Source organism: Uranotaenia lowii, chromosome 3 (genome assembly GCF_029784155.1).
Source record: "Uranotaenia lowii strain MFRU-FL chromosome 3, ASM2978415v1, whole genome shotgun sequence".
Classification (NCBI taxonomy): Eukaryota; Metazoa; Arthropoda; class Insecta; order Diptera; family Culicidae; genus Uranotaenia; species Uranotaenia lowii.
Window position 1 is genome coordinate 38,299,421 of NC_073693.1, and position 23,367 is coordinate 38,322,787.

Below are 23,367 nucleotides of genomic sequence, written 5' to 3' on the forward strand. Positions count from 1 at the left end.
TCATAAGAGTGAAAATTTCAATAATTTCATTAGAGAAAATTGGTTTATGAAACTAAGCTTTTGTTATGCAGAAAAAAACACTATTTCTAAAAGCTGTGATTCCAATCAATGGAAAAAGTTGTTTTTTGCTAGGTAACATATAGCTGTTGCTTTTTTAATTATGACGCAAAGCTTTAAAGTGTGGTGGTGCAGTATCAAAAGAAATGTATTACAAACTATGTATACATGTGTTTGCCCATCCTGGTTCTACTTTTATTGCGTAGAGCAAATGGCCCTTTTTGCGAACCTATAGAATGGCAATGAATTTTCCCTCGTTTGCAAAAACCCAGAAAAGAGATGAAGGTTGATTCAAATTGAAAATTTCGTTACCAACCGAAAATTTATCTTCAAATACTTTATCTAAAAAACTTAATTCGATTTCCACCTATTTTAATCATGAAATCGTCAAACGGGGCATCAAGCAGCAGTAAGGTTAGGTGCAACATTTGTAAATATACCACAACACTCATTAAATTTTTGTTTCAAAACTAGTTGACCCGGTGTGCTTTGCTCCACGTTTCAAAAGCTAATGATATTTTAGGAAATTTGTTTTTTTTAATGGCTTCATTTCAAATCTAATTTCAACATACTTCAAATACAACCGCTAAAAATAAGAGCTGAACTAGAGTTTTGAATTGTACTACAAAAATGATTTGATCTAATTTTCTGAAACTTGATCTCAAAATTATTCATCTCTTCTCCCCTTTCAATGCGAGAAGGGCTCACGAACAACTATAGACACAGTTTAAGTATCTAAATAACGTCACATTTCGCTTGATTTGTCTGATAAGTTTTCGAGATTAAAGTGAGGGTCTTAAATTATACGTACGCTCACATCCTCTCTCATATCTTATAGTCTCTATTGCTTAATAAGTACTCGATGCCAAAAATTCTTGTATGGAAGTCCTACTCCTTTCGACCTACAACTGCTGGAAAGTGGTAGAGATACTATTTTTTTCGTAATCAAAAACCCTCTCATATCCATTTTCTGCACTGCAAGGCAGAAGGTTCTGTATTATTCATAGAACTATATTTCGTATTTTTATACCTTCCCATGTCAAATTTGATTCTATTTTATTAATTACTTCTTCAGTTATACCAACAAAATTATGTTAAAGCACCCTTCCCACTTCATGAGTGCTGAAGAAGAGTGGTGTTTCAAATAATCATATTACCATTCTTCGTACCCAAATGATTTCCCATGCCGTATATGGTTCCATTTGTGAGATAAGTTCTTGGTTTGTGCAAAAGTAAAAATAAAAAAATGGTAAAAAGTAAATTTTTCATCACAACTCATCTATAGATTTTGAACTGTTTTTTAAGCTTTCAAAAAACCTTTCATGATTATTTTTATAAAACTTCCTCAAAAAGGAGGTGCAGGTGTTTTATTTTTGTTTAATTTGCCAAATACAGTGAATAAGTTCGGACTAAATCCGGGCATTTTTCTATGAAATCCGGGCAACCGGGCCGGGCCGAACTGTTGTCAAATTTAGTATTGAATATGCGGGCAAACCCGGATAAAACCGAGAAATCTGGCAACCTTATTATATCCCCACTAGGAGAAAGAAGGGGTCTAACATAATCATAGAATCATTTCTCGTATTTCAATACCCTCCCATGCCAAATATGGTTTCATTAGCTTCATAAGTTCTCGAGTTATATAAAAATTGTTAGTTCGCACCGTTTCGCAAACTATTGACAGTAACAGAATCAGTGGCAAAGAAATGGCGTGTTGCTGAAATCGAATGTTTCCAAAATCGAACGGTTTTTTTCTCAATTTTTTTCTCACATATTACTTAAAAAAAACTATTATTATTATCAACAACGTAATTTTTAATCAGTCTCCGATAACTTTAAGTCATCAATCGAATGTTGTTAAAGTAGAATCACCAATCTTCCAGGCAGAATTAACATTAAGAATTAGCATTTAATTCATTTGGCATTTTCGGTGAGCCCGTTCCTTTTTGTTACTTGTTTGTAAAACTTTTTTAACTTCACCAAGGCCGTGCCAAACCCAACCCGTTGAAATTTTTCTCAGTTCATATATTATGGGTTTGTGTTTCCGACCGGGAAGATGTTTTTAAATTTTAATTTTTGGCTCTTCTTTATTTTCAAGAGCAAGTAAAGGCGCTTTGGCTTTTTACGGTCGTAGATTTCAATCAAACAACTTTTGGTCGAAACGTCGGGTATTCCAAATAAAAAGTTGTTTCATTGAAATCTAAGACCGTAAAAAGCCAAAAATAAAAATTGAAGATTCATTTATAATTTCATTAATTAAGATTAATCGACGTGATTTTCGTTTGAATTTATTTTTACGGCCTTATCTATATTTTTTTTGTTCTCGAGATTTGAAAATTCTAGATGGATAGAAGAAGATTAGAAAAAATGACGAGTGTTGAAAATGAGCTGGTAAAAATGTATAAGAAGCATTTTAATCACATATCTACATAAATTATTTTCTATCGCGGATCAACTATTTTGAAATGTTAGAATCGGACAGCGTTGTGTCTTACACAACACAATAGTTGGTAATGCGTGATTCCATTTCCATAACCTTAAACATAGCTGTGATGTATGCTCCACTTTTTCTTTTCACAATATTAAATAAAATTGCTAATTGAGAATAAAGATTCTGGGATTCGATGTATTAAAAATAGAAATAAGAATTTAGATTTAAAAATGTGTTATCTAGTGACAATAAAACTAACTTTGAGTTAAGTCATAATCGTTTAAAGATTATCAAATTAAACTATCTGCAAGGAATGCTTTTGCCATTATCGTCGCATCGTCGCATAAACTCGAAGTAATTGTTATCATAATTTGATTTTTGAACTGCATACATTATCTTTAACCATGCATTTCGGGTTTTACGGTTTAAGGTGGATGTGAGTAGATTGTCAAGCTAAGCTAAGCTTTGACGCCACGAAAACATGAAAAACTATAAATTTTCAAACGTCTTCATTTGATTTTTCATTTAAAAAAAAATTTGTAACTTACCCCTCTTTCTTAGTTTGCTAAACATCGCATGTTTTTTGTTTATTTCAAAATAAATTATTAAACCAATAATTTTCTGACTGCGTCAATATGATGTCCCATCTACCTTTAAACTTTTGAGTTACAAGCGTTATAATTATCTGTGGAAATTAAGTTTTTAGAAACCATTGAAGTTGAAAAATGCTACACTTAACGGTACCACTAAAGATAATAAATTTTCTCTTCTAGAAATAAATCAGAAAACAAAGCCCGTTATCTGTAAAATCTGTAAAATAATAGCTTCCATCAACACGTTGAAAAGATAATCGTTTTTCAGTACACTTTGTTTTAAAGAGCAAATATTTACGTTTAAATGCATCATTTTAGTGTCTTTTTATGCATATCATAAACATCATTTATGTATTATAGTTTCAAAATGTCATTTTTCAGATAGTTCTTTGAATCTTAAAATCAGCATGAATAGAAGAAAAAAATCTTTAAACACAAACAATAGTTTACTCAAAATAAAATTAATTACTGAATTTATGAGCGTGTAACACTCAACCAACTTCCGGATTCCGTATGTGTGCAAACGCTGTTTAAAATCACGAAAACATGGGTAGTTTATTAGCTTAAACTACAGGTATAAAAAATATACAACATTCGAACACACACATAAACAATGATGGCAACACAACACTGACACGGACTGGGAACCTTTCTCTCCAGAGGAATCAGTGAAAACCGCGAGAGTTGCACCTAAACGAAAAAAACAAAACATCCCAGCATATAAAAAGCTCCCGCATATAAATAATATCGGGTGAGGTGATAGAATGGATTCGTGGATGCTCATTCAGCAAACAACATGAATGAACAAAAGGGGAAAATAAAATAGAACAAAATAAAAAAAAACTAAAGCGTATGGTCAATTTATTGAATGACGCTATTGTTCGAGGACGTAAATCACCGTTTCATCTGCGTTGATTGGGAAATGGTACCTTGAATGAGCAAATTGCATTGAGAGAATTTGTGAGAACATGTAGCATGAAAAACTGAAAAAAGTCAAACTTCAAACTCATGTGATGAGTATTGGAACTTCCTACTTTATAAGAATTGACCAATTCTGATCATTTTTAAAATTTTTGTTCCCATTTTTGTCAATTGTGTCAATTGTGTCAATTTTGTCATTTTTGTCATATTTGTCATATTTGTCATATATGTCATTTTTGTCATTTTTGTAATTTTTGTCATTTTTGCTATTTTTGTCATTTTTGTCATTTTTGTCATTTTCGTCATTTCTGTCATTTTTGTCATTTCTGTCATTTTTGTCATTTTTGTCATTTTTGTTATTTTTGTCATTTTTGTCATTTTTGTCATTTTTGTCATTTTTGTCATTTTTGTCAATTTTGTCATTTTTGTCATTTTTGTCATTTTTGTCATTTTTGTCATTTTTGTCATTTTTGTCATTTTTGTCATTTTTGTCATTTTTGTCATTTTTGTCATTTTTGTCATTTTTGTCATTTTTGTCATTTTTGTCATTTTTGTCATTTTTGTCATTTTTGTCATTTTTGTCATTTTTGTCATTTTTGTCATTTTTGTCATTTTTGTCATTTTTGTCATTTTTGTCATTTTTGTCATTTTTGTCATTTTTGTCATTTTTGTCATTTTTGTCATTTTTGTCATTTTTGTCATTTTTGTCATTTTAGTCATTTTTGTCATTTTTGTCATTTTTGTCATTTTTGTCATTTTTGTCATTTTTGTCATTTTTGTCATTTTTGTCATTTTTGTCATTTTTGTCATTTTTGTCATTTTTGTCATTTTTGTCATTTTTGTCATTTTTGTCATTTTTGTCATTTTTGTCATTTTTGTCATTTTTGTCATTTTTGTCATTTTTGTCATTTTTGTCATTTTTGTCATTTTTGTCATTTTTGTCATTTTTGTCATTTTTGTCATTTTTGTCATTTTTGTCATTTTTGTCATTTTTGTCATTTTTGTCATTTTTGTCATTTTTGTCATTTTTGTCATTTTTGTCATTTTTGTCATTTTTGTCATTTTTGTCATTTTTGTCATTTTTGTCATTTTTGTCATTTTTGTCATTTTTGTCATTTTTGTCATTTTTGTCATTTTTGTCATTTTTGTCATTTTTGTCATTTTTGTCATTTTTGTCATTTTTGTCATTTTTGTCATTTTTGTCATTTTTGTCATTTTTGTCATTTTTGTCATTTTTGTCATTTTTGTCATTTTTGTCATTTTTGTCATTTTTGTCATTTTTGTCATTTTTGTCATTTTTGTCATTTTTGTCATTTTTGTCATTTTTGTCATTTTTGTCATTTTTGTCATTTTTGTCATTTTTGTCATTTTTGTCATTTTTGTCATTTTTGTCATTTTTGTCATTTTTGTCATTTTTGTCATTTTTGTCATTTTTGTCATTTTTGTCATTTTTGTCATTTTTGTCATTTTTGTCATTTTTGTCATTTTTATCATTTTTGTCATTTTTGTCATTTTTGTCATTTTTGTCATTTTTGTCATTTTTGTCATTTTTGTCATTTTTGTCATTTTTGTCATTTTTGTCATTTTTGTCATTTTTGTCATTTTTGTCATTTTTGTCATTTTTGTCATTTTTGTCATTTTTGTCATTTTTGTCATTTTTGTCATTTTTGTCATTTTTGTCATTTTTGTCATTTTTGTCATTTTTGTCATTTTTGCCATTTTTGTCATTTTTGCCATTTTTGCCATTTTTGCCATTTTTGCTATTTTTGCTATTTTCGCTATTTTTGCCATTTTTGTCATTTTTGTCATTTTTGTCATTTTTGTCATTTTTGTCATTTTTGTCATTTTTGCTTTTTTGCCATTTTTACCATTTTTGTCATTTTTTATGTTCACTTTCCAATTTTTAAACATTCCAGTTGAATTTTATTGTAAACAGCAGTTATTCAGCAGAAAATTTTTTATACTTTAGGTTTTTTTGAACATATCCAGATTATGTTCAACTTAACTAAAAATTGTCAGAAAACAGTTTTTGGGCCAATTAAAAAATGCATGTGGTTGATTTTAGAAATTTTATATGGCTTTTTTCTAAGCCACCATAATGAACATATTTCAAAAACACCCATTACCACTATTTAATATTGCAAAGCGCTAATCGTCTTTGGCAATTTTCCCCTTACTCTCTCTGTGGACAACATTTGGGGTGAAATTTTCTAAATGCTCACATGATTATTTACAACTAGATGCTGGTGCATTTTTTATCGGTTGAGAAGGCAAATCCAAAGAGTCATCCTTTTTCGTGTACGAAATGGTAGATCCTTAATTATCGTTCCCTTCTAAATTCGACTTGTTACTCTCAATTTTTTATTTTACATTCTTGTTTATAAATCTGTTTCTGTTAGAATACATCCAAAATTAAAGTTCGAAATTCATTTGAATTTTCATTTTTTAGTTACAAAATAAAAGGGAAATTTTCAATTTCCTAAGTTTAAATTCCAAAGAGTCCACACCCTTTTATTGCTTCGCATCTCTCTGCGATGTCGCGCGCACTTATCGTCCTTTCGAATGATAATAATGTTCAATGAATGGCTGCGGAGTGCAAAGTTCGCTTTTTCGGGAACGGAGCACTCAAGCTATTTAGTCGTAGTCCTAGGTTAAGTTAGGTTATGATGCTAGGTTATGTTAATGGAAAATATATAGAGAGAGAGCGAGCGAATTAGCGCAGTTATAATGTGGTTCGTTTCCCGGTAGCGGGCTGTGGTCTAATAAACATAAATGGTACCTACTAAATAGGAGAGGTTTCCATACACATTTGGATGAAAATTTACGAAGCCACAAATGCTGCTGCCGAAAAGTGCTAAGCTGTTAAAGTTATTTAGTGCTGAATGCACTTGCCTGGGAAGGCGGTTTACCAGAAGCTGTCGAAAGGAATATGAATTAACGATGTTCTAGGGGAAATATTAATACTTTTTATTATTAAAATTGAAAATTTATTATTCATTATAGCCGTTTAAACTGTTCAGACTTGGCGTTCGTGTTTCTAAGATATGAACAATCAATTATAAAACAAAAACTGATGCATGACGACCACGTCTCTTTTCTGACGGTCGCCATGGAACGATCTGGTAGAACATAAGAAGATATGTCTTGCCTGTAGAAAAGTTTTTAATCTAACTCGTTGGTTATAATTCAATATTCAGTTCTTTCACACAAAAAATCAGGATCAGTCTCATGGATGCAATTTTTTCTTAGTTCAAAAGCTTCGATTTATTATATCAGTGCTAATTTTTTGCTAATAGAAAATTCCTTTGTTTTTTTATTTTCCAGTCAAACAGACATTGACTTGAAAAATTCCGGATTTTGTGGTTCCAAATTTGCTTAACATCATTAAAATTTTATGTCTGTGATAAAAATTCAGACTCTCTATCCAGTTTATTGTTCCTGAACTTCAATTTGGATCATAATTGAAAAAAAAAACTGAATCCAATTTTGCATATAAAATTGTTTGATTTTTATGCTTAATGGTTTCTAGTGACAGTTGCATGGTGATCTAGAATTGAACAAATCTTAAACAGTTTCATACTTCGCAATTTTCCTTCAGATGCACAAGTTGAATTCCGATAAGATCACTGAAGAAAAAAAATCACATTGAAAACCAATTGTTCAGAATTCAAATATGAGATTTCTGGTTGAGAAATTTAACCCAAATTTTACTTTTTGGCTCATAATAAGTAGGAATTATTATTGGGAACTTAGATTGAAAAATCCAATTTAAATTTCGAATTCAGGTTTAAAAGGTAATAGGAATCGAAATAAAATATTCAGATTCAGCTCAAAGTTAAGTTTTATAATCAAGATTAAAATATTAATGTGAGAATTTTAATACGGCTTCAAATAACAGGTCATCGCTGTTTTATAATTTTGATTCTGAATTCAAAACTAAAATGTTGTATTTTATCAGAGTTAGTTTGGAACACAAGCTAGTAGAAAGTACAAATAAAATTTATATTTTAGAGGAAACCAGATTTGTTTTTTTTTAAATTAAATGATTCAATTTCACTGGTTTTTTTTGTTTAACATTATTTATATTGCATATTCTTCTTAAATAATGTTTCAAACTTAAATCTTTCATTTTGATCAAGTTTACAAGAGCAGAAAAAAGATCTTATTCGAACTGCAAACCTTACTTTTATTCCTCAATATTTGGAATTTTTTTAACCAATGCCTCAAAATGGTTATGAACTAGCTTTTTACTTTCTTATTTAAGAATATATAAAAAAGTTTTTCATTAAAACGAAAGCTTCAAATCCAAAATTTATTTTTAAAATCTTCTTGCCAAAACTGCCATCGTTGCAAATTTTTTTTCAAGAAGATTTAAAAATTAAATTTTCGATTTGAAGAATTCATTTTAACGAAAAACTTTTTTATATTTTCTTGAATATAAAAGTAAAAAGCTATTTCATGACAATTGAGGAATCGGAAAAAATATCCACATATTTACAAATTTTCAAAAGGTAGAATTAAATCCTTAATACCTTACAATCAATGAAAAATGACTCTTACTTTAAAAGTTTTTTAGAACCTCCATTTTTTCAATATTCTTCATCTATGTATTTTCCAAGCGAAAATGTAATTACTAATATTGGCACCAAACCACCCTCATGAGTTGGTAATTTCTTCGGCCTTGTGCCAATCTTTGGCACTTTATGGCATTTTAAACGTTGAAACAAGGCATATTCCGATCAAAAATCAGAATCAAATACCTAACGTGAACAAAAAACCTTATTTTTCTTTATTTTAGTATTTGGAAATTGAAATTGAAAGTTTTAACAAAGTTTGCCAGATTTTCCGATTCAACCCAATATTTGAAACAAAATTTTATAAAATAAAGTACGGTCCAGCCCGGTTTTTTGGATTTTGTTTAAAAAAAAGGCTGGATTTTGCCCAATCGTATTCAATTTATTTGCAAATTCAAACATGAACTCAAATTAATTTAATTTAATTTTTGATTTTTACCCCAAAAACAAAAGCAAGTACAGTGTATTATAAAAACAAATACCAACGATTTTTGGAAGCAGAATAATAATATACTAAAATGATTGGATTTTTTTGGTGTAAACAAAATGGTTTTTTACAATTTAATGAAAAGTAATAAGAAACATACAATATATTCTTTTTAACATGAGACTTGGGACCAGAGATCTGCGATATGAGACGTGAGACGTGAGACGTGAGACATGAGACATGAGACATGAGACATTAGACATGAGACATAAGACATGAGACATGAGACATGAGACATGAGACATGAGACATGAGACATGAGACATGAGACATGAGACATGAGACATGAGACATGAGACATGAGACATGAGACATGAGACATGAGACATGAGACATGAGACATGAGACATGAGACATGAGACATGAGACATGAGACATGAGACATGAGACATGAGACATGAGACATGAGACATGAGACATGAGACATGAGACATGAGACAGGAGACATGAGACGTGAGACATAAGACGTAAGAAGTGAGTGGTGGAAAGTTAGAAATGAGAAATAAGAAGAGGGGAATGAGAAGTGAGAGGTGTGATGTGAAAAGTCACAAGTACGACGTGAGGTGTGAGACGTGAGAAGTTTAAAGTGAGACGTTAGAAGTGAAAAACGAGCCGTGAGAAGAGAGACATGAGAAGAGAGACGTAAGCAGTGGGAAGAGAGACGTGAAATGTGAGTTGTGAGAAACGAGATGTGAGAGGTGAGACGTGAGATGTGAGCAGTAGAGTGTAGCAGTAGAAGTAGAGTGTCTGTTCAAGACAATTGTCATAAGCTTGAAGAATTTAATAATTCTAGAATATTCTAGAAATCTTCCTTGATCTTTCTAAATCACGCGCAAGGAATGCTTTGGAATTTTCACATGTTTCCAATTGTTTTGCACGCTCAGAAAGTTCCAGAATCATTTTCATTTGTAACAAGCTTGCGGGTAACAGACTTTCTTAAGTAAAGTAGCCTTTCTTAAGTTAAATAATCTAGATTTAAGAGAAGTAAATATAGAGAAAACTTTTATGTTGAAGTGAATTCTGTGCCTTCTTTGGTTTGGTTCGGTTTGGTTTAAACCAAACTCAAATGACTCTACACTTGCTCAAACATTATTCATTTCCCGGTAATCATAAAATCTGATGAACCTTTTCCCGGGAATTTTCGGGATCCCGGGAAAAATTGAAACACTATACTACATGCGAAACCTTATCAAATTGATATATTTAATGTTTAAGCAGTAGTATTAAAAACATTTAAAAAATTTTGAATGCCTCAAAATTTCAATTAGCAATTATAAAATTCTAGACCCAAAAACTAAGTACTCTAACCGATTAACTTGTCTGATTATTGCTGCCGAAATTTAAAATAATTGAGACTGGCTAGACTTAAGGTTATTTATCCAATATCGTCAATTTTCAGATAACTATCCTTTGGATTCGAAATCTGTCATTTCTTTCCGATTATTTCACTACTGCCAACAGTTTGCGAAACGGAAGTTCTAAATCATGAGTGTTGCAAAATAGAACATTAAAATTCCTCTCGTACTGTTTCTTGAAATTGTTTGGTTTTATTTTTTCTCAGTCGTTATTCACTTTAACACGAAATTTTCGAACGAAAAAACATTGTTAATTAAATTCAATGTATTAACCAGTTTTTAGAAAAAAAAAAAACTATTAAGTATTAGCCGTAAACCTATCATTTCCGTTGCTCAATCTGATCCAGTTTTCTAATAAAGATCAGGAAAAGTATAAGTGATTAATCACTTTTTATTGGCTTCGGGAATTCCCGAGATTTTTAAGCGTTTCTTGGAGTTCGAGTATTCCCCAATTTTTTGAAATCCCCGGAAATTCCGGGTCGGGAAATGGAGTGTAGAACACACTAGTGAAAAAAAAAGCCGAGAGAAGGCTCTTGGAATTCCTTGTCTATTTCAGTAAATCAGTCTTTTAGTAATTTTTTAGTGAATTTTTATCGCCAGTTGTCGACAGTTGATAAGTTCCATTCAAAATCGAGAAAAAACCTTTCAAAACAGAAAACACAAATTACAAGGTTTTATCTCTACATTAGTGCCTTTAAATTTTTTTAATTAAAAAAAAAACAGTACGTTAATGTTTTAACATCTACCTTTCTTTTTACTTAAGCATAAAAATTATAAAAATGGGACATTTTTTTATTATTTTATGGTTTTAAGCAACAGCATTCAAAGATTTTGGTTTGTGGATGCAGAACAAAAATAAACAAATATTAAACTTAAACCTTATATACAATCAACTAAATATAAAACTTACCAAATATGTCAAAATCAGGCTTCTGTCAAAAATTAGGTATTATTTTAAAACTTGTTTGAAAATTGAAATTTAAGTATCAAATAGATACAAATCAGATCTTGAATCTTTTTCTCGGATCAAAAGTTTATGTCTAACAGTCAGGGCCGAATTAAGCCAGCGGCGGGCCCAGGGCAATTTTGCATAATCCATCTCAGAAAATTTATCGTTTTTTGAGCAATTGGAGAAACTGAAAGCTCAACAGGTTTCTGGAATTTTTAACAAAAAATTTTAAGCCACTGCTTGCAAATATCGTGGAACAGTTAATCAATTAATCAAAAATGTAAACTCTCATTAAAGCTGATAAATGCAAAATGCAATACACAATTTAACTCTATCATCAACTTTTTTTCTGTTTTGGAAAAATGCAAAGATAAACAAATAAATGTTTTTCATTTCATCATCAATCCAAAATTTAAAAACTTTAACAGAAGAATTCAACTTATATTCCATGAAGATACATATAAATAGTTCAAGAGTAATATTCGAAACCTTAGATCAGATTCAATGTCATAAGGATGATAAAATGTCGTAATTCAAAAAACATAAAATCAAGATTTAGGAAACAAATTACAAATAAAATTAAACTACAAAATTGAGAATGAAATTGATAATCAGAGATTAATCAAGAATTGCGAAACATTTAATTCTTTTTCAAAATGTTTATTTTAATTTCATATATTAAATACACAAAAAAACGTTTTCAAGTAATGTGCCAACAATTTCAAATGTAATGGCGATAACAATTTTCAATTGAGAAAGAGATTCTCATCAGATCATATATTAAAAACAGAATCTTTTCTAGAAAAGTTCTTCTTAATGTGACAAAAGTTAAAAACATAAACTTAAAACATGTTATCAGTTATTAAGTTATTCAAAAATCAGATAAGGAATCCAAATAAGTTTGGTATCCTAAAAACTGGTGTCGAGTTTTAAAAACTCAGAAAAATCATGAAACTGAAGGAACAACACAAAACTTGAAAATCTCTTTGAGAAAAATCTTTGTTTTAAAATCTAGATGAAGGCAAGATTATAAATATAGAAATATTTGTATTAGAGAATTAATTAAAAATAATGAACATAATTTGAGAATGAACGGTAAATTGAAAAATGATTCGCTAAATTCAGGATATTTACTTCTGCAGAGGATAATTTTAAATTTGAAGCTCCTCAGAGTCAATAGTATAAGGTTTTCGTTTTATCAGCTAGAAAAGTTTCAATGCCAATTTCAAGTCTCATACAGGATATGAAATAGAAACTTAATAAAGATACTCAGTATTGTCATTTGGTCAAATTTAAGCAACTACAAAATTTCTTTCTCTCCCATATCAAATAATATCTGTTTTTATTTAAATTTCGCCAAAGCTAAGAAAAAACATTACAGCAAACGCAAAATCCGTAACTTTTTTTTTATTAATGTAAAGGAAATGTTTCAAAATCAAAATCTTATGTTTGATTAGCTGGAGCCTCCTAAGATATATTCCAAGTTCAGCTATGAAGAGAAAGCGATGTTGTAGGGTAAGCATTATTGATTCCCTACATTTTTGTTTTGTTTATGCCCAAGATTTCAAAGAAAAGTGTTCAAGTTAAGCAATCAGTGATTGCCAGAATATTAAAAAAGAAGTCCTATTTTTCTGAGTTTATACTCCTTTTAAAAAAAACAGAAAACTCATTTTTACTAAGTGTACCCATGCTTTATCTAAATTATTGTTATCGGGAGTTTGAAAAACGATACGAAAGCTACTGACGTGTTTGATGAAGAATGAAAACTCAAGGTGATTTCTTACTCTTCTCTTGAATTGTTTTGAAATAATCACTGGATTGGATTGGACGCTTGAATTTTGTGTGGAAAAAAATTCTTCATTAATTTTCCAAATCTCCGTAGAAATTTCCCCTCTTAGCCCGCCTTTGGCACCAGTTTAAAAAAAATAAAAATTCTAAGTTCAGAACAGGATTATGAATATGACCCACGTAACTAAAAAAATAGTAGGAGAATCAAATAAGTATCCAAATTGTGAATAGAATTTATTGAAAGAACGCCCAATGAGATTTTATTTATTGAAAGGTTATTAAGAAAAATTACTAAAACAGGCGTTTCGTTCTTAAAAATAACAATTTAAGAATTTAGGAAAAAAAATAGGAGTGCCACCCAAAACTATAAATCTGATACAGTTTTCATAATCAACTTGGAGTTTTTCGGCTTCTTAGAACCCAGGAATTTTACTCTGATCTACCTTTTTTTTGTTTCAGTTAAACACAATTTAAAATACCAAAAATTTCCTATTTAAAAAACCAACATATTAAGTAAGTGTCAATTCGGAATTCTGAGATGTAGTTTGCAACAAAATGAAAAAATATCCAAAATAAATAACAGACTCATTGGAAAACCAACATTTCCAGTTGAAACAAAGTCTTTGGAACTCTTTTCGAAAAAATTAAATTGAAACACGTTTTAAACTGTTGATCTGGAATTTATACTGAATGCTTGGACTTGAATCCTGGAAAGTGAATTTCGAAAATTCAATGTGATAAAAATGTGAGATTTTTCCACAATAATCCACTCTTGAATGTAAATATGACCCTATTGGAAGTTTGGCGGCTTGTATTTTGATTCGAATGCATCCAAATAAAAAAAAATCGAGGACCCTAAATGAATTCATGAAATCAATAATTTTGCATCATCACTATTTTATGGACGTACCCTGAAAGATCAGACAAAGAAATTCCTAAAAAGACCTTTAGTGTCAATTTGACGCTCCTCGCTTGAAATCGCTATATTTCTATTGTTTCTCTTCCGATTTTCACAAAATTAATAGATTTGAAAACCTCTGAACACAACTCAAATATGTGTTTCAAAATCAGTATTCCATTTTTCAAAGTCTATGAAAAAAAATCCGAAAAATCATGCTTCGGAAAAAAGACTGTAATACTCAAAAAATAAGTGTTCAAGAAAGCTGAATTTAGTTATTTTGAAGTTTGAAGTTAGAAGTTTGTAATTTTTTTTTTGACAACAAAATATGAAAAAAAAGTTGTGTAAAACCGACACAACCGACAAAATTGTAACACCAGGTTTTATTTTAGTAAAAAGATAGGAAAGTTGACGTAATTTGGCACATTTGGCATCTTTAGATTTTCAAAATACGGAATGTAGAATTTATGACGAATTTTCAAACGTAGCAGTTTTTTTTTAACTTTTTGTCAATTTGCAAATTAATCTGATGTTCTAACTTTTAAATTCAATTTTGTACTGGATTTTGAGTATTTTTTTATTTGAGTATTTTAACTTAATTCGTTAACTTCAAAGGATTTATAATTTTTTTTCCTTTTTGACGAAATTATAAAAACAAATTTTTTTTCTTTTTTTTATTTCAGATTAAAAAAAATCAGACGACGCCGTTTTCATCAGCACGAAGCAACACTTAAAGTTTCCAAATGAACTAATACCCAACGAAAAATTTTGCCAAGAGGACCAGGTAAGATTGACTTTATAATTTTCAATAAACATTGAAATCTAAAAAAATTAGATGAAAAAAATCATATTCCTTATCAATTGTTCTCCGGCATTTTTGGAACGTTTCGATGATAATCTTTAAAATCAATCTTAAATTTGTTTCCAGAATCTCGATTGCTCGTTTTCGTTTCCCAAAAAAATCTCAGCAAATTACAGCTCATTCAATCCTGATTATGGGTTTTCCTCGCATCCAACCCGATATTATCAGCAGTAACTTTTTTTTTCTGCATATCTTGGCTCCCGGGTAATTTGAGCATTTATAAAGTTTATCCCCGAAGCAAGGCAAAGTATCGACTGACGGACGGAAAAAGCTTCTAGCAACTCTTCATTTTCGATTCGTGCTTAAGGATAATTTTCCCTCAAGTTGCAAATCAAAGTTGTAAATCGTGCCTCTATCATCATGTTTTTGTCGAATTTTTTGTTCTGCTCTTTGAACTCGATATTTTAGCATCGTCTGACTCGGACCGACAAAATCATGATCCGAATTTGAATGTTCGACATGCTTCCGACAAATGGTTCATGATGAGGGAATTTTAAACTGCTCATTCAGGCGATACGCTTGATTGTTTTTTGGATTTTTTCACAAAGGTGTTTAAGTTCAGAAAACAGAAAAAGTGCAAGTCTAATGTTAATTTTTTTAATCAAAAATCCAAATTTAAACAGGGTTTTATTACAATTAAAATTGGTATCCACCAATTACTTGCGAATTATTTTTTAAATTCAAACCGGAAATGTGGGTTCTCTCGACCGGCATCAGTTCAAAGTCGACCCTTTCGGCATGTAGATAGATCCACCTGAACTAGAACTAACAATTTCCCGAATCAGTGCAGCGAAAAATCAACAAACACCACTGAATCGGAAGTGGCAGTTGGAAATGACTGGCTCGCGTTGCCGAAATTGCTCGCGCCATGAGTCCACGTCGTCGTCCTCGTCGGTTCAATTTCCGGTCAGGTTCAATATGTTGGGATTCCAAAAATCACCAGCCAATTTTGCTTGTAGTCGAATTGCAGCGGATTGAAATTTGAAGCAAATATTTCACCGTTTTGGGTCAGAGCATTATTGGAACTGCTTTTGGTACCAACCTACTAGGCAGTATTTATTTTTCGTCCCTATTCGAAGAACGAAATTTCGGGCTCCCTTCCCAATAGGATCAGATAAAGGAGCACTTCGACTAATTCATATTTCTATATGATTGTTTGACCGGAACTCTCGTAGTCGGAAATTTTATCGAGTGTTTTTTGACAGCACACCCAAAGTTTTACGATGTTGTTTTTATTCTTTGCAGACCTCAATAGTTAAATCAATAAGCCCAGGCCAATGCTATCGATTTTTGGTGCAGGAAAAGCTTTCCTCCATGAATGATAAAACGTGTACTTTGCTGCTCTCGGAATGAAAACAATAACGAATGAATTTTGCGAATTTCAATGCAAACAGGTCTTAAATAAATGCGGTACCTTTCAGTTGGAAAATTAAAAAGAGCTCGATTGGTTTCAGCACCATGTAGTTAGTCTCTAGAGTCCATCCATTCATGAGGCTGTTTTAAAACGCCTTAAAGTAGGCAGACAATTTAAACCACGTGACTTTGAAAGCGTTGTTTGACTCGGAACAAAGTACCAACTATACCTTCCTAGTATGTACTCATCCATTTATTTCGAAAAAATAACTCTTTTTAAAGTGAAATTGCCAAGCTTTTTTTTTATTCTGGTACTGCAGTAATTAATACTTTATTTCAAATTGAAATTTTGACTCACATCTTGAACCTCTACGACGCGAACAAGTCAAGAATTAAATATTTTAAATTGTTAAGAAAAGAAAAGTTAAAAAAAAACAGCAGAACTTTCAAATTCTGATTCATATTAAAAAAAAAAACAATGTTTAATTAATGTTTTCAAATGTCGGAATCTTTGACCGTTTCATAATATTTTATTTAAATTTCGGCTGTCTGTTGGGACATAAGTTAAAAGTTTTTTGTTTAAAATCAAATAAAATATACATAGTTTTAAGCAACTTGGCCGATGATTTTTAATCAAGCTCCAAGACAATAAATGAGGTGTTCAGAAGTAAATGGGCAAAAACATTAATTTTGAGTTGACTTCACAGTTTTTTTGAACCTCTTAACACTATAAAGGTCAGAGATTCATAAATAAAAATTATGTGTTTCAACAAAGATCTTTTTTAAAGACATTCATTTGAAAACAGTTCTGGAAATGCATAGATATATTAAATTTTTTTATAAGATTCCTCTAAAAAAAATACGTCATTGAATTTCGATTTTTGAAAGTTGGTCGTTTAACATAATTCATTGATATTTTTAAAATTTAAATTTTACAGGTTGGACACGTTCCCCTTAATTTTATTCGGAACGGATGACAAAATGACAAAAATGACAAAAATGACAAAAAAGACATAAATGGCAAAAATGACAAAAATGACAAAAATGACAAAAATGACAAAAATGACAAAAATGACAAAAATGACAAAAATGACAAAAATGACAAAAATGACAAAAATGACAAAAATGACAAAAATGACAAAAATGACAAAAATGACAAAAATGACAAAAATGACAAAAATGACAAAAATGACAAAAATGACAAAAATGACAAAAATGACAAAAATGACAAAAATGACAAAAATGACAAAAATGACAAAAATGACAAAAATGACAAAAATGACAAAAATGACAAAAATGACAAAAATGACAAAAATGACAAAAATGACAAAAATGACAAAAATGACAAAAATGACAAAAATGACAAAAATGACAAAAATGACAAAAATGACAAAAATGACAAAAATGACAAAAATGACAAAAATGACAAAAATGACAAAAATGACAAAAATGACAAAAATGACAAAAATGACAAAAATGACAAAAATGACAAAAATGACAAAAATGACAAAAATGACAAAAATGACAAAAATGACAAAAATGACAAAAATGACAAAAATGACAAAAATGACAAAAATGACAAAAATGACAAAAATGACAAAAATGACAAAAATGACAAAAATGACAAAAATGACAAAAATGACAAAAATGACAAAAATGACAAAAATGACAAAAATGACAAAAATGACAAAAATGACAAAAATGACAAAAATGACAAAAATGACAAAAATGACAAAAATGACAAAAATGACAAAAATGACAAAAATGACAAAAATGACAAAAATGACAAAAATGACAAAAATGACAAAAATGACAAAAATGACAAAAATGACAAAAATGACAAAAATGACAAAAATGACAAAAATGACAAAAATGACAAAAATGACAAAAATGACAAAAATGACAAAAATGACAAAAATGACAAAAAATGACGAAAATGACAAAAATGACAAAAATGACAAAAATTATACCAAATTGTCAAAATTGTCAAAATTGTCAAAATTGTCAAAATGGTCAAAATTGTCAAAATGGTCAAAATTGTCAAAATTGTCAAAATTGTTAAAATTGTCAAAATTGTCAAAATTGTCAAAATTGTCAAAATTGTCAAAATTGTCAAAATTGTCAAAATTGTCAAAATTGTCAAAATTGTCAAAATTGTCAAAATTGTCAAAATTGTCAAAATTGTCAAAATTGTCAAAATTGTCAAAATTGTCAAAATTGTCAAAATTGTCAAAATTGTCAAAATTGTCAAAATTGTCAAAATTGTCAAAATTGTCAAAATTGTCAAAATTATCAAAATTGTCAAAATTGTCAAAATTGTCAAAACTGTCAAAATTGTCAAAATTGTCAAAATTGTCAAAATTGTCAAAATTGTCAAAATTGTCAAAATTGTCAAAATTTTCAAAATTGTCAAAATTGTCAAAATTGTCAAAATTTTCAAAATTGTCAAAATTGTCGAAATTGTCAAAATTGTCAAAATTGTCAAAATTGTCAAAATTGTCAAAATTGTTAAAATTGTCAAAATTGTCAAAATTGTCAAAACTGTCAAATTTGTCAAAATTTTCAAAATTTTCAAAATTATCAAAATTGTCAAAATTGTCAAAATTGTCAAAATTGTCAAAATTGTCAAAATTGTCAAAATTGTCAAAATTGTCAAAATTGTCAAAATTGTCAAAATTGTCAAAATTGTCAAAATTGTCAAAATTTTCAAAATTGTCAAAATTGTCAAAATTGTCAAAATTGTCAAAATTGTCAAAATTGTCAAAATTGTCAAAATTGTCAAAATTGTCAAAATTGTCAAAATTGTCAAAATTGTCAAAATTGTCAAAATTGTCAAAATTGTCAAAATTGTCAAAATTGTCAAAATTGTCAAAATTGTCAAAATTGTCAAAATTGTCAAAATTGTCAAAATTGTCAAATTTGTCAAAATTTTCAAAATTTTCAAAATTTTCAAAATTGTCAAAATTGTCAAAATTGTCAAAATTGTCAAAATTGTCAAAATTGTCAAAATTGTCAAAATTGTCAAAATTGTCAAAATTGTCAAAATTGTCAAAATTGTCAAAATTGTCAAAATTGTCAAAATTGTCAAAATTGTCAAAATTGTCAAAATTTACAAAATTGTCAAAATTGTCAAAATTGTCAAAATTGTCAAAATTGTCAAAATTGTCAAAATTGTCAAAATTGTCAAAGTTGTCAAAATTGTCAAAATTGTCAAAATTGTCAAAATTGTCAAAATTGTCAAAATTGTCAAAATTGTCAAAATTGTCAAAATTATCAAAATTGCCAAAATTGTCAAAATTGTCAAAATTGTCAAAATGGTCAAAATTGTCAAAATTGTCAAAATTGTCAAAATTGTCAAAATTGTCAAAATTGTCGAAATTGTCAAAATTTTCAAAATTGTCAAAATTTTCAAAATTGTCAAAATTGTCAAAATTGTCAAAATTGTCAAAATTGTCAAAATTGTCAAAATTGTCAAAATTGTCAATATTGTCTAATTTGTCAAAATTGTCAAAATTGTCAAAATTGTCAAAATTGTCAAAATTGTCAAAATTGTCAAAATTGTCAAAATTGTCAAAATTGTCAAAATTTTAAAAAAAGATAAAATTGTCAACATTGTCAAAATTATCAAAATTGTCAAAATTGTCAAAATTGTCAAAATTGTCAAAATTGTCAAAATTGTCAAAATGGTCAAAATTGTAAAAATTGTCAAAATTGTCAAAATTGTCAAAATTGTCAAAATTGTCAAAATTGTCAAAATTGTCAAAATTGTCAAAATTGTCAAAATTGTCAAAATTGTCAAAATTGTCAAAATTGTCAAAATTTTCAAAATTGTCAAAATTGTCAAAATTGTCAAAATTGTCAAAATTGTCAAAATTGTCAAAATTGTCAAAATTGTCAATATTGTCTAATTTGTCAAAATTGTCAAAATTGTCAAAATTGTCAAAATTGTCAAAATTGTCAAAATTGTCAAAATTGTCAAAATTGTCAAAATTGTCAAAATTGTCAAAATTGTCAAAATTGTCAAAATTGTCAAAATTTTAAAAAAAGATAAAATTGTCAACATTGTCAAAATTATCAAAATTGTCAAAATTGTCAAAATTGTCAAAATTGTCAAAATTGTCAAAATTGTCAAAATTGTCAAAATTGTCAAAATTGTCAAAATTGTCAAAATTGTCAAAATTGTCAAAATTGTCAAAATTGTCAAAATTGTCAAAATTGTCAAAATTGTCAAAATTGTCAAAATTGTCAAAATTGTCAAAATTGTCAAAATTGTCAAAATTGTCAAAATTGTCAAAATTGTCAAAATTGTCAAAATTGTCAAAATTGTCAAAATTGTCAAAATTGTCAAAATTGTCAAAATTGTCAAAATTGTCAAAATTGTCAAAATTGTCAAAATTGTCAAAATTGTCAAAATTGTCAAAATTTTCAAAATTGTTAAAATTGTCAAAATTGTTAAAATTGTTCAAATTATCAAAATTTCCGAAATTTTCAAAATTGTCAAAATTGTCAAAATTGTCAAAATTGTCAAAATTGTCAAAATTGTCAAAATTGTCAACATTGTCAAAATTGTCAAAATTGTCAAAATTTTAAAAAAATATAAAATTGTCAACATTGTCAAAATTGTCAAAATTGTCAAAATTGTCAAAATTGTCGAAATTGTCAAATATGTCATTATTGTCAATACTTTCAAAATGGTTCAAATTGTCAACAATGGAAGATTTATTTTTATTATTAAAATTGTCATAATTTTCTGATATTTTTGAATATTATTTAAATTTAATTGAATTTTCTTTTCATTACTAGCATAGCTTTCATATATATTTTTGCACTTTTTTTCCAGAATGATGTCCTTCGATGGCCAAAGTTAGCCATCTCCCAATGCGACGCTACCCAACGGATCACTCATCGTCGTCGGACTCTACAGCATCCCCTTCAACGGGCTCGCCGTCTTTGATTTCGTCACCGGCAACGACATCTTCTCCAAATTTGGCAGCATCCTTCAACTCCTCGGCATCCAATGTAGACAACTTCAACTTTTACCCACCGGCCAACAAACGGGTGAGTTTTACCTTTTTGGCTTCCTTATTTTCCATTTTAATTCAAAAAACAATCCTGTAACCAATTAGTATTCACCAGATAATCAACCACAAACCGACAGATTAAGTTTGGGTTTCGGGAGGCATACTGATGAAAAATCTGTTAAAAAAAAAAATTTAACAAGAAGATGAAATTGAAATTTTGAAAAGCAAGTATAAACTGAAAAAAAGTTACACTTAAAGCATCTTTGATATCTTTATATTTTTTGAAGATTTTCATGTTTTAAAGAATTCAAAGCCCTGTGTTCAAAGCCTAGAAAAAAAAATCGAAACTCATTATCTCACAGGCCGTAAAAATGCTTTGCATTTGAGGGGTGACCCTTGGAAAAATTAATCTTCCGGATCCGGAAGATTGGGACAGATAAAATGGACAAAAAAAAATCAGGCATCCGAAAACGTGAACCTAGGGAGGGTGGAAAAAATCATTACGGGGATGCTACTTTCTCGGTTCACTGATCCCAAAAATCTCGGTGGAATTTTTCCGTAAACTTAAACAAAAAAAATTACCTTTCACGTGATCCTAGATAGATTTTTTTACAGTGGGAATCTAGGTTTAGCTTAAAATATTCACCGTTGAAACTTCAATGTTTTGCCACTGAAAAGTTTCGAGGACAAAAAATACTTATGTTAAGGTCGATTGAGTTTTAGAAAATTTATGGTCTAGATGAAAATTTGTTAATTTATTTAAGGGGCTACTTTAGAGTCATTGATTCGATTTTTGACATTATTTTACTTATTTTTCCCTAATAAGTCTTTAAGGATTTGTCTCAATAAATTGCTACACTTGTTTAAAATTTTGTCCATTCCATCATAAAAAGTCCATTCCACATTTGACAGTTGTTTCCAATTTCCCTTATCTCACAAAAAAAAGTTGGATCAATTGACTAACTATCTGACAGATGTGAACCTGGAAAATACCAAAAAAAACTCCACATAACACCACACTGTACAATAACCGTCAAAAATGTTTCACAATCGGTTCCATTTCATCGTTTTCCCTCGAGGATGGGGATCAGCGAGAAAAAAATGGTGGAAAAATTGCATTGTTAACTCCGGTGCTTAGTTTGAATAGTTCCCGGTGTCCAGGCCAGGAAGCTTCCAGGCAGCTTCCATCCAGGATACGTAACTACAATCGAACAGGACGAAAAATCCTCCCTAGGAACAAATTTCTATAAAATACACATTACACGCGGAAGCTTTCTGTTCGATTCCGGGCTCAAGGATAGCTCCCCGAAACTAGCCTGGTGCCGCAAGGTTTTGCTTCGAATTCACTTTTTTTTCCTTGCTATCTTGCACGCTTCTATCTGTTACGATACCTTCCTACCTTTGATTCCATGGTGAACCTTCCCGTTTCGGTATAGTTAGCTGGAATCAGCAAGACAGGAAAAAAAAAATCGAAACGCTTTCCGTAGGACCGATTCTACCTTTTCTCGGTCGCGACTCAGGGATGCACATGTTACGCGATTATCAGATGTTGTCCATTTTTGGAACAGGAAAGTTCCTTCGTGCTGCAGAAAAATGGTGGGGATTAAGTCACCTACAACACCTAGCGAAGCATCTACGTATGCTGAGGTGGAAATGAATCTTTGGAAAACTCTTGTTCTAATTTTTAAATACGACCATAAATATTTTGTGCATCGGCCAAATAGCTAACCTGAATAAAAATTTAAGCTCAATCGGACTTGATTTAAGGGTGCCTCAAAACGCTCTAAGTTTTGGTTTCTGACCCTCAAAAATAACCTAAGCCGAGACCGAAAAATCGAAGTAAATGAAATTTTATTTCAATACTAATTGACTAAAAAACACTTGAAACTGCGAGATCTAATATTATCTAAAAAAAAAAAAAAATGGGCCAAAAATCGACTTTCTGGAACTTTTTCGGGGAATTGTCTCCGTCCCAGAAAGTCGATATATGGCCCAAAATTATTTTTTAAGGGATAAAACCAGATCTTGACATTTTTGTAAAATTTTAAGTAATTCAGCATCAAAATTAAAATCTACCG

At 29.6% G+C, this 23,367-nt stretch overlaps 1 protein-coding gene across 2 annotated transcripts in view; it reads left to right on the forward strand.

Annotated features, from left to right (window-relative positions):
- LOC129751195 (uncharacterized) overlaps positions 1-23,367 on the forward strand; it is a 598,057-nt gene that overhangs the window by 467,756 nt on the left and 106,934 nt on the right. For both annotated transcript variants that reach the window (XM_055746561.1, XM_055746562.1), the window contains 2 exons: positions 14,737-14,837; positions 21,109-21,326. In XM_055746561.1, the coding sequence (XP_055602536.1) occupies positions 21,123-21,326 (204 nt within the window). In that variant the 5' untranslated portion in view covers positions 14,737-14,837; positions 21,109-21,122. The remainder of the gene's footprint in view (positions 1-14,736; positions 14,838-21,108; positions 21,327-23,367) is intronic.